Here is a 12,082-nt window from a genome sequence, read left to right on the forward strand (position 1 = left end):
CCCCAGCCCCCCATGGAGCCCCCCCCGCGCTCCCCCCCTTTCCCTTCCCCCCTTCCCCGCAGGATCCGGCCCTCCCCGCGGTCACCTTGAGGGACCCCCCCGGGGATCCCGCTCCCCCCCCTCCCGGAGCCTCCCCCCGCCGCTACCGTGGCACCGGGGGGGGAGTCTCCGGCGCCCCCCACTCCCCCAGGAGCCCCCCCCCCCGTTTCCAGCATCCCCCAGCACGTCCGCACCGGGGGAGGGGGAGGGGAAAAAGGGGGTCGGGGGGAGCCCCCCGGTGCTGTGCCCCCCCCACCAGGGTGGGATGAGAAAGGGGGGAGGGGGGGGGGGCAATTACTGGAGCGGGGGGCACTTACCGGGGGGGGGGGGGGGGGCTGCGCTCCCGGGGCCGCCGCCGCGGAGCCGCCCGGTTCGCCCCAAGCTCCGCCCCCACCCCGGCAGCCAATCCCGGGGCTGGACCCCCTCCCCGTGACCCCCCCCCACCCCAAAATCACGCCGGTGCTGCCCGCCCCCCCCTCCCCGTACCCCCCCCTCCGCATCGGTGCTGCACCGGGAGGGAGGGGGGCGGGGGCTGCCGCTGGTAAAAGGGGGGGGTGAAGGGGGGGGGCGTGCAAAACGGGAGGGGGGGGCATGCACGGAGGGGGGGGCACAAAGCGGGGGGGTGTAAAGCGGGGGTGCACGAAGTGGAGCTGTGCAAAGTGGGGGTGCACGAGCGGGGGTGTGCAAATTGCAGGTGCGTGCACCAGGCTGTGCAGACGGGGGGGTGCACGGCTGCAGCGGTGCAAAGTGGGGTTGTGCAAACCGGGGGTGCACCAATGCCGATGCATGGACAGGGGCGTGCAAACTGGGGGTGCACGAACAGGGGTGCACAAACTCGGGCCGTGCAAACCGGGGGTACACAAGCAGGGGTTGTGCAAACTGCAGGTGCATGCACCAAGGGTGCACAAAGCAAGGCCGTGCACACTGGGGGTGCACGAGTAGGGGGTGCACAAACCATGGCCATGAAAACTGGGGGTGCATGAACAGGAGCGTGCAAACTGGGGGTGCACGCACCAAGGGTGCACAGACTGGGGTTGCACAAACCGGGGGTGCGTGCACCAGGGGTGCACAAAGCAAGGCCCTGCAAACTGGGGGGCACAAACAGGGGGGCACGGATGTGGACGTGCAGCCTGGGGGTTCAGGCACCAGAGGTGCACGAACTGGGGGTGCACGAACGGATTTGTACAAAGCAGGGGTGCACAGCCCGGGGTGCATGCACCAGGGTTGCACAGGCTGGGGTCACGCAAACCAGGGTTGCACAGGCCTGGGGTGCACAAAGGAGGGCCGTGCAAAGCAGGGGGGGCACAAATGGTGTCATGCAAAGCAGGGTGCATATGCTGGGGGTGCACGGACAGGGGGTGCACGGAGCAGGGCCCGGGCTGGGGCTGTGCAACCTGGGGGTGCGTGCAACGGGGGTGCACAAACTGGAGAAGTGCAAGCAGGGATGCATGCAGCAGGGGAGTCGTGCAAACTGGGGGGTGCATGCACTGGGGTTGTGCAACTGGGGGGGGTGCATGCACTGGGGGGGGTCGCGCAATATGGGGGTGCACACATCAGGGCGGTGCAAACTGGGGGTGCACGGAATGGAGTCACGCAGCCTGGGGGTGCACGCAGCAGGGTGGTGCAAAGCAGGGGTGCGTGAAACGGAGTCGTGCAAAGTGGGGGTGCACGCAGCGGGGGGTACACAACCGGGGGGTGCATGCACCGGGGGGGGGTCGTGCAAACTGGGGGGGGGTGCACGGAGCAGGGCTCGGTGCATAACCCCCAGTTTGAATCCCCCCCCCCCCGGCTCCTCCGGCCCCCGGGGCGGGGCCGTTGCTCCGTGGCCGCCCCCCCGGGGGTGGAGCGAGGTGGGGGGGGTGTGGGGCGGAGGGGGGGCCCCGAGGGGTGGTGGCGACCCCAGGGCCACCATGGCCACCTGCAGGAACATCGCCATCTTCGGGGCCACCGGCAGGACCGGGCTGGCCACCCTGAGCCAGGCTCTGGATGGCGGTAAGGGGGGGGGGGGGGGGGCAGCACCCATGGGTGGCGCCCCCAGCCCCCCCCTTGCCCCCCTTCCGGATCGGGACGGGGACATTGGGGACGGGGCCACTGGGGACATGGGACGGGTGATAATGGGGTCGGGGGGTCCTGGCTGTGGGCTGTGTGGGGCAGCCGGAGCCCATATGGGGTGTATAGGGCCTGTATGGGGCAGTTAGGGGCTGTATGGGGCAGTTAGGGGCTGTATGGGGCAGTTAGGGACAGTATGGGGCAGTTAGGGGCTGTATGGGGCAGATAGGGGCTGTATGAGGTAGTTAGGGACTTGTATGGGGCAATTAGGGACTGTATGGGGCAGACAGGGGCTGTATGGGGTAGTTAGGGACTGTATGGGGCAGACAGGGGCTGTATGGGGCAATTAGGGGCTGTATGGGGCAGACAGGGGCTGTATGGGGCAATTAGGGGCTGTATGGGGCAGATAGGGACTGTATGGGACAGACAGGGGCTGTATGGGGCAATTAGGGACTGTATGGGGCAGATAGGGACTGTATGGGGCAGACAGGGGCTGTATGGGGCAATTAGGGGCTGTATGGGGCAGATAGGGACTGTATGGGGCAGACAGGGGCTGTATGGGGCAATTAGGGACTGTATGGGGCAGACAGGGGCGTTATGAGACACTTAGGGGCTGTATGGGACAGGTAGAGCCTGTATGGGGTAGAAGCTGCCCATGCAGTGGGGACAGGGGGAGCCTCTGTGGGGCGGACGGAGCCTGTGTGGGGCAGATAGAGCCTGTATGGGACAGGTGGGGCTGATATGGGGCAGACGGAGCCGATATGGGGTGGACAGAGCCAAGATGGGGCAGCTGGAGCCGATATGGGGCTGCCAGAGCTGATACGGGGCAGCCGGAGCCGTTATGGGGCCAACGCAGCTCCCCCGGGGCCAATACAGCCCCTATAGGGCACGTGGAGCCCCTATGGGGCAGACGCTGCCGCTATAGGGCGGGAGGACCCTATAGGGCTCCCACGCAGCCCCCTAGCCCCATTCCCCCCCTATTTCCCCCCAATTTCCCCCAGAATAGGCTTACGGGGCCGCAGCGGCGGTGCTGAGTCACGCCCCGAAATGCTGAGTCACGGCCCTATTGTCACCTCCCCCCCCCCCCCCCCAGGGTACGCGGTGACGGTGCTGGTGCGGGACCCCGGGCGCCTGCCCCAACAGGGCCCCCCCCCAGCGCGGGTGGTGGTGGGCGACGTCCTGGAGCCCCCCGCCGTGGCCGAGGCCGTGCGGGGTCAGGACGCCGTCCTCATCATCCTCGGCACCCGCAACGACCTGGGTACGGGACCCCCCCTGTGTGTGTCCCCCCCCGTGTCCCCCATGTCCCCAAGCCGGATGAGGACCCCCCCCCCCCCCCCCGTGTCCCCGTTCCCCTGGGGGGGTCCCTGTCCCTGCACCCCTATTGCCCAAGGACCCCCAACCCCGTGTCCCCCTTACCCCAAGGACACCCCCCCGTGTCCCCAGGGCCCCCGTGTCCCCCCCGTGTCCCCATTACCCCAAGGACCCCCCCCAGTGTCCCCATTTCCCCACGGACCCCGTTCCTGTGTCCCCAGTGCCCCAAGGACCCCAGCCCTGCGTCCCCATTACCCCCCCAATGTCCCCATTACCCCCCTATGTCCCCATTGTCCCCAAATGTCCCCGTTGTCCCCAAACGTCCCCATTGCCCCCTGCCTCCCCCTTGCCCCCGTGTCCCCATCACCCTCCTTCGTCCCCATTGTCCCCACCTGTCCCCGTGTGCCCCTTTTGCCCCCCCCCGTGCCCTCATCCCCCCCCCGTGTCCCCATTGTCCCCCGTGTCCCCATTCCCTCCCTGTGTCCCCATTATCCCCCATGTCCCCATTGTCCCCACCTGCCCCCGTGTGCCCCTTTTGCCCCCCCCCGTGTCCCCATCGCCCCCCTGTGTCCCCATCACCACCCCTTCCCCACCCCACACTGCACCACAGCCCCCCTGGACCCTCCCCCACCACCCCTGTGCCCCTCCCCGCGTGTCCCCACCCCCCCATATTGTCACCCTGTCCCCCCCCCAGGCCCCACCACCGTCATGTCCGAGGGCACCAAGAACATCGTGGCCGCCATGAAGGCCCACGGCGTGCGCAAGGTGGTGGCCTGCCTGTCCGGTGAGCGCCCCCCCCCGACGCGTCCCCTCCCCCTTGGGGACACCCCTCCCTCATCGTCCCTTCGTGTCCCCGTGTCCCCACCCCGTAGCCTTCCTGCTGTGGGACCTCCAGAAGGTGCCACCGCGGCTGCTGCCGGTGACCGAGGACCACGTCCGCATGCACCGGGTGCTGCAGGACTCGGGGCTGGACTGCGTGGCCGTGATGCCACCGCACATCGCCGGTGCGTGGGGACACCTGGGGACATGGGGTGGGGGGGGACGAGGGGATGATTTGGGTCTCAACATGTCATGGTGAGGCCACCATCACGGGGACAAACGGCCAGGTGGGTGGCACCAAGGCGGCGCGGGTGGGTGGTGACACCGTCGTGGTGGCGGTGGGTGGTGGCGTTGGGTGTCCCCAACCCTACGTGGGGATGCCACCATCTGGGTGACATTGGGTGGTCCAATGACACTGGGTGGTGTCATGGAGCCATTGGATGTCCCCAACCCTACATGGGGATGCCACCATCTTGGTGACGTTGGGTGGTGGCATGTAGGGTTGGGGACACCCCTACATGGAGATGCCACCGACTCAATGACATCGGGTGATGGGACTGAGCCATTGGGTGTCCCCAACCCCATGTGCCGGTGCCACCGTCTTGGTGACATTGGGTGGTGGCATGGAGCCATTGGGTGTCCCCAACTCTACATGAAGACGCCACCAACCCAACGATGTTGGGTGGTGTCATGGAACTCTTGGGTGTCCCCAACCCTACATGACAAAGCCACCATTTGGGTGACATTGGGTGGTCCAATGACACTGGGTGGTGGCATGGAGCCGTTGGGTGTCCCCAACCCTACGTGGGGATGCCACCATCTTGGTGACCTTGGGTGGTGTCGTGGAGCCATTGGGTGTCCCCAACCCTACATGGAGATGCCACCATCCCGATGACGTTGGGTGGTGTCATGGAATTATTGGGTGTCCCCAACCCTACATGGGGATGCCACCATCTTGGTGACATTGGGTGGTGTCATGGAGTTACTGGGTGTCCCCAACTCTACATGAAGATGCCACCAACCCAACGATGTTGGGTGGTGTCATGGAACTCTTGGGTGTCCCCAACCCTACATGGGGATGCCACCACCTTGGTGGCCACCATCTGGGTGACATTGGGTGGTCCAATGACACTGGGTGGTGTCATGGAGCCGTTGGGTGTCCCCAACCCTACATGGAGATGCCACCAACTCAATGACGTTGGGTGGTGTCACGGAGCCATTGGGCGTCCCCAACCCTACACGGGGATGCCACCATCCCAATGACGTTGGGTGGTGTCATGGAGCCATTGGGTGTCCCCAACCCTACACGGAGATGCCACCATCTTGGTGACATTGGGTGGTGTCATGGAGCCATTGGGTGTCCCCAACCCTACACGGAGATGCCACCATCTTGGTGACATTGGGTGGTGTCATGGAGCCATTGGGTGTCCCCAGCCCTACATGGAGATGCCACCAACTCAATGACGTTGGGTGGTGTCATGGAGCCATTGGGTGTCCCCAACCCTACACGGGGATGCCACCATCCCGATGACACTGGGTGGTGTCACGGAGCCACTGGGCGCCCCCCACCCCCCTGTACCACCACCGGGGTGACGCTACCCGAGGGCGTGCTCGGTGGCGGCGGTGACACCGCGGCTCCACGGCGTGTCCCTGTCCCCACGCAGACGACCAGCCGCTGACCGGGGACTACGCCGTGTCCGTGGGGGCCACCGCGGGGGGCTCCCGCGTCATCTCCAAGCACGACCTCGGCCACTTCATGCTCCGCTGCCTCCACACCTCGGAGTACGACGGGAAGGGCGTCTACGTCTGCGGCCACTATCCCAAGGCCTAGGGGACGGGGGCAGGGACGCGGTGGCCCCCCCCCCCCCCCCCCCCTCACCCCGGTGACAATAAAGGGTCGCTGGTTTGCGCCTTCGGGGTCTCGGCCCTCTCGTGGAGGGGGCGCTTGGAGCCGGGGGTGGGGGTCCCGAGGGGATGGGGAGGGTGGCAGTGGGGTGGGGGTGGGGGTTCTGTAGGGCTGGGGGGGTCCCCTAGGGCTGGGGGGGGTCCTATAGGGCTGGGAGGGGTCTCCTAGGGCTGGGGGGGGTCCTATAGGGCTGGGAGGGGTCCCATAGGGCTGGGAGGGGTCCCATAGGGCTATAGGGCCAGGGGGTGTCCTATAGGGCTGGGGGAGGTTGCTGTAGGGCTCGGGGTGGGGTCCTGTAGGGCTATAGGGCTGGGGAGGGGGGGGGTCCCATAGGGCTTGGGGGGGTTTCCTGTAGGGCTGGGAGGGGGGGTCCTATAGGGCCCCCCCCCGCCGTGAATCGCCCCATTCTTGGCCCCCCCCCTCGACGCCACCCCCATGCGGGAAGTGCTGAGTCAGCACCGGAGGGGGAGGGGGGGGGCTGGGGGTGTTCGGGGGTCCTGGGGTGCTGGGAGGGGGGAGTCTGGAGGTTATGGGGTGCTGGTGATGCTGGGGGGGGGTCCTATGGGGCTGGGGGGTTCCTGGGGTGCTGGGGGGTCCGGTGGTTTCTTGGGTGCTGGGGGGTCCCCATAGTGCCAGGGGAAGGGGGGGTCCTTCCACCCTGCCCCCCCCAACCCAACCCCTTGCCCCCCATTTCCAGTGGTGCCCCCCCACCCTCCAGAGCCCATTTTTGGGGTCCCTTCCCCACCCTGGGGCTTTCCCCTGCTTGTGCCCCCCCCACCAATCCCAACCCCCCCCCCTCACCCCCCCCATCCCCCCCCCGAGCCTTTTGAGCCCGTGCCAGCCTCTGCAGGGCCGGGTGCCACCGGCCCCCGCGCCCGGGGCCACCAATGGCCACCCGCAGCCCCCAGCGCCCGGCCCCCAGCCCCCGGCCCCTTTTCCCCGTCACCCCCCCCGCCTGCGGGGCCAGCACCGGGCGGGCACGGACACGGGACGGAGGTAAGGGCCTGTCCCCGTGTCCCCATACCCCCATGTCCCCATTGCCTTGTGTCCCCTTGTCCCCCAATCCCCCTCTCCCCCTGTCCCCATATCCCACCGACCCCATATCCCCATGTCCCTGTGTCCCCTTGTCCCCATACCCCCCATTGTCCCCCTTTCCCTTTATCCCCTTATCCCCCTGTCCCCATATTCCCATGGCCCCATCTACCCTATCCCCGTGTCCCCGTGTGCCCCCTGTCCTGTGTCCCCATGTCCCCATATCCCCCATCCTTGTGTCCCCCATGTCCCCCTGTCCCCACATCCCCCCCATCCCCATGTCCCCCCGTCCCCATATCCCCCTGTCCCCATATCCCCCGTCCCTATATCCCCATGTCCCCCATGTCCCTATATTCCCCGTCCTGCTGTCCCCCTTGTCCCCCTGTCCCCATATCCCCCGTCCCTATATCCCCGTGTCCCCCATGTTCCTATATCCCCCATCCCTGGGTCCCTATGTCCCAGTGTCCCCCACATCCCCCCATGTCCCCATATCCCCGTGTCCCCATTGCATTGGGGGGAGGGGGGGGGGTGATGCATACGGGGCCGTGCTGGCTGCAGGGAGGGTGGCACCGAGGAGGGGGGGGACGTGATGTGGGGGTGCTGGCATGCACCCCGCGCACCCGTGCACCCCTTGCACCCCGTGTACCCGTGCTCCCACCCCTCTGTGAGTTGCACGCCTTTGCACCCGCGCACCCCTGCGTTTGCACGCTCGTGCCTCTTTGCACCCGTGCAGCTGCACACCCGTGCACGGCGCAACTGTGCACTCGTGCATCTTCGTGCGTGTGCACCCGTGCACCCGTGCACCTGTGCATCCGTGCACCCACGCACCCTTTGCACCAATGCATTTGTGCACCCAAGCACCGTGCAACCATGCACCCGCTGCACCTTTGCACCCTTGCACCCATGCAACTGTACACCCATGCATCCGCACACCCTTGCACTGGTGCACCAGAACACCCAGGCACCCCTTGCACCCGTGCACCCATGCATCTGGGCACGCTTGCAGCCATGCACCTGTGCACCCATGCATTGCACGCTCATGCACCCATGCACCCATGCATTTACGCACCCTTGCACCCATGCAACCATGCACCCATGCATTTGTGCACCCTCGAACCCTCGCACCCATGCACCGGGGCGCCCATGCAACCACTGCGCCAATGCACCCGTGCACCCTTTGCACCCACATATCTGTGCACCAGTGCACCCTTGCACCTGATAAAGCTGCAAATTGCACGTGCAATGGAGCGAGGGCCTGTTTTTTTGGGGGGGGGGGGCACACCGGCACGTGCCCCCCCCCCCCCTCCCCAGTCCTGCGTGGGTGCCACCCCCATGGGGTTTGTGCTGAGCACCCCGAATGCTCGGCATTCCCCGGGCCGGGGGGGGGCGCGAGGCTGGGGACAAAGGGCTCGCTGTCCCCATGGGCACGGGGGTGGCACCTTGCGGGGGGGGGGGACACATTTTGGGGCGCGTCCCGCCGCGGGAATGCCAGCAATGAGCTGTGGCCTTTGGTGGCGTGGGAAGGAAATGTCACCCTGTCACCCTGCTGTCCCCAGGGGACAGGGACGGGGCTGGAGCGGCTGCAGGTTCTTTTGGGGGGAATCAGAGAGGTTTTGGGGTGCCGGGGGGGGGCTGGGGAGAGGCACGGGGGGGTCTCCGTGGAGGGTGATGGGGATGTGCCCCCCACACCCGCTGGAAGGGGGTGATTTGGGGAGGGGGTGCTATGGGGGGCTTGAAATTGGGGGGGGGTAAAATTGGGGGGCTGCAATTGGGGTCTGTAATGGGGGGACTCAGTAGGGGGGGGTGCAATGGGGGGGTTCAATAGGGGGGCTTCAAGGTGGGGCCTGCATTGGGGGGGGGGGCTGCGCTGGGGGTTGCCTCGCAAGAGGGTCCATTGGGGGGGCTCAGCGGTGTCTCTGCCCCATCCCCTGCAGCCCCCCCCCCCCCGTGGTGACGCTGGTGACACCCCCGGGCACCGCTGAAGCCCCCCCCCGGGCACCATGGAGCCCCCCCGGGCCAGCGGAGAGGTGAGGAGGGAGAAAGGGGGGGAGGAAGAAGAGGAAGAGGAGGCCGGAGGGGGGATGGAGGACGGGGAGGGAGGACGTCGGCGCTCGGACGCCGAACCTGGGCGCCCCCCACCCTTGGGTGCTCCCCCCCACCCCCCCGGCGCTGTCCCCCCAGGAGCTGCTGGAGGTGGTGGTGGAGGCGGGCGCCGGTGACATCCTCCTGGCTGGTGGCCGCGACGGCATCTACGTCCGCGAGGCTCACCGCGGCTCCGGCCTCCGCCAAGGTCAGCCCCCCCCATTATCATTGGCGCCCCCCACCCCAAAAAGCCCACCCTCACCCCCTCGTGTCCCCCCCCCCACCCGTAGGTGACCGGCTGCTGAGCGCCCGCGTCTTCTTTGAGGACGTGCGGTGCGAGGACGCGGCGCGGGTGCTGCGCTGCGCCCAGCCCTGCCGCGTCTCCTTCTGCCTCAAGCGCCCCGGGCCGGGGGGGCGCGGACCCCCCGGGACCACCGCAGCCCCCCCCCAGGGCAAGGAACCCAAGGCCAAGGTGGCCAAGCTGGTGGGTGACGGGGATTGGGGGAGGAGGGGGGGGGGGGGAGGGTGGCGTTGGGAGCGTGGGGTGCTCGTGGGTGGCACCGGGGACGTGGGGCACCCATGGGTGGTGCTGGGGACATGGGGCACCCATAGGTGGCTACAGGGACATGGGGCACCCATGGGTGGCACTGGGGACATGGGGTGCTTGTGGGTGGCACTGGGGTACCCATGGGTGTCACTGAGGACATGGGGTGCCCATGGGTGGCACTGGGGACATGGGACACCCATGGGTGACACAGGGTGCCCATGGGTGGCACTGGGGGCATGGGACACCCATGGGTGGCACTGGGGACATGGGGCACCCATGGGTGGTGCTGGGGGCATGGGTGGCACTGGGGGCATGGGGTGCTTGTGGGTGGCACTGGGGTACTCATGGGTGGCACTGGGGACATGGGTGGCACTGGGGGCATGGGGTGCTTGTGGGTGGCACTGGGGTACTCATGGGTGGCACTGGGGACATGGGACACCCATGGGTGGCACTGGGGACGTGAGACACCCATGGGTGGCACTGGGGACACGGGGTGCCCATGGGTGGCACTGGGGATATGGGGTGCTTGTGGGTGGCACCGGGGACATGGGGCACCCATGGGTGGTGCTGGGGACATGGGGCACCCATAGGTGGCTACAGGGACGTGGGGCACCCATGGGCGGCACTGGGTGCCCATGGGTGGCACTGGGGGCGTGGGGTGCTCGTGGGTGACACAAGGGACATGGGACACCCACGGCTGTCACCAGGAACAAGGGGACACCCATGGGTGCCACCACCTCCCGCTGGCCATCCCCACGCCCCCCCCCCCCAGCCCCAATCCCCCACACACGCTTTCTGTCCCCCCCCCAGAACCTCCTGAGCCTGGCACCCCTCAAGAAGAAGCCCCCCCCGTCGCCCCCTGTGGACGTGGAGCTGGCCCTGCCCAAGTTGGCCCTGCTGCCCCCCCGGGGGGGGGCAGGCACCGAGCCCCCCCCCGCCACCCCCGTCGCCCCCCCGCGCGGTGCCCGAAGCCCCCCGGCCGCAGCGGGTGACGGTGAGGGAGGCGGCGGCGGCGCTGGAGGTGGCACTGCCGGGGACCCTCACCGAGCCCGGGGGGGGGACACCGGAACCGGGGGGGGGCCCCCCGCTTGCCCACCGTGGAGGTGGCGGTCCCCAAAGTGGGGGTGCCCAAAGTGGGGGTGCCCAAAGTGGGGGTCCCCAAGGTGGCGGTCCCCAAGGTGGGGCTGGGCGCCCCCGCCGCCCAAGGAGGTGACCCCAGTGGCACCGGTGGCACCAGTGCTGGCCATCGCCGTCCCCAAGGTCGAGGTGGGTTTGGCGCTGCCCAAAGCCGGCGCCCAAGGGGAAATTGCCCAAATTGGGCCTTTCTTGCCCCAAAACGCCCGCCGAGGGCGGCGAAGGGCCCAAAATGCCTGGCCTGGAGGTGGCCGCCCCCGCGGTGGCCCTGGAGGTGGCTTTGGGGAGCGGGGGGGACGCGGGCGTCCCCGAGGCCAAACCCCCCAAATTGGCCCCCCCCAAAGTGAAGGGGGGCAAATTGGCCCCCCCCGGGGGCTGGGAGCTGGGGGGGTGGCGGTGGGGGGGGGCAAGGCTGCCCCAATTCGGGGGCTCGACCCCCGACATCCGCAGCGGGGGGGTCCCCAAAGTGAGGCCGGGGGCGGGGGGGCAGCGCCGAGAGCTTGCTGGGGGGGGGGGGGCAAAAATTGGGCTGGGGTGGGGCTGGGGGTCTCCATCCCCGCCGTGGCTTTTCGGAAGGGGGGAAGCCGCGGGGGGGGGAGGCTGAGGAGGGGCGAGGAAGAGGCCGGCGTTGAAGGTGCCCGAGCTGGAGCTGGCGGCCCCGGGGGGGCTCGGGGGGGGCAAAGAAGCAGCCGGGGGGGGGAGAGGCGTGGGGGGGGGCAAGCCCCCCAAATCCCCCCCCCCCACGGCGGGGGGGGAAGGCGCGGAGGCGAGGCTGAGGATGGGCAGCGTGAGGAAGGCCGTGCTGGTGCTGGTGAAGGGCAAAGCCGGGGGGGGGGGCGAGGAAAACGGGGGGTGGGGGGGCCCCGTTTGGGGCTTTTCTAAACCCAAAACGGAGCCCGAGGCACCCCCCCGGCGCTGGGTGCCCAAGGTGGGCTTCTCGGTGGGGGGGGGGCAGCAGCAGCCCCCCCAAAAGCAGCCTAAAGTGCGGCTGCCCCGCCTGGAGCTCGCCCCCCCCCAGTGCCCCCCCGAGCTGGCCGGGGGGCCGTGGAGGGGCTGGGGGCCGGGGGGGGGGACCCCAAATTCCAGCTGCCCCAGCTGGAGCTCAGCCCCCCCGCCCGCTGCCCCCCCCCCCCAGGGGGAGGAGGAGGAGGAGGTGAACCGGT

At 68.6% G+C, this 12,082-nt stretch overlaps 2 protein-coding genes across 2 annotated transcripts; both read left to right on the plus strand.

The window, feature by feature from the left end:
• The first annotated feature begins 1,873 nt into the window (after positions 1 to 1,873).
• On the plus strand, positions 1,874 to 6,132 carry BLVRB (biliverdin reductase B). The gene is made up of 5 exons (XM_068668621.1): positions 1,874 to 2,031; positions 3,182 to 3,346; positions 4,094 to 4,183; positions 4,272 to 4,403; positions 5,883 to 6,132. The coding sequence occupies exons 1-5, from the start codon at positions 1,950 to 1,952 to the stop codon at positions 6,047 to 6,049; spliced, it is 636 nt and encodes a 211-aa protein (XP_068524722.1). The 5' UTR covers positions 1,874 to 1,949; the 3' UTR covers positions 6,050 to 6,132.
• A 2,766-nt stretch (positions 6,133 to 8,898) lies between these two features.
• Positions 8,899 to 12,076, plus strand: PRX (periaxin). The gene is made up of 4 exons (XM_068668623.1): positions 8,899 to 9,183; positions 9,338 to 9,446; positions 9,529 to 9,722; positions 10,596 to 12,076. Exons 1-4 carry the CDS (start codon positions 9,157 to 9,159, stop codon positions 11,799 to 11,801), a joined length of 1,536 nt encoding a protein of 511 aa, XP_068524724.1. The 5' UTR covers positions 8,899 to 9,156; the 3' UTR covers positions 11,802 to 12,076.
• The last annotated feature ends 6 nt before the right edge of the window (positions 12,077 to 12,082 follow it).

The sequence above is a fragment of the Anas acuta genome, unplaced genomic scaffold (genome assembly GCF_963932015.1).
Source record: "Anas acuta unplaced genomic scaffold, bAnaAcu1.1 SCAFFOLD_285, whole genome shotgun sequence".
Taxonomy (NCBI): Eukaryota; Metazoa; Chordata; class Aves; order Anseriformes; family Anatidae; genus Anas; species Anas acuta.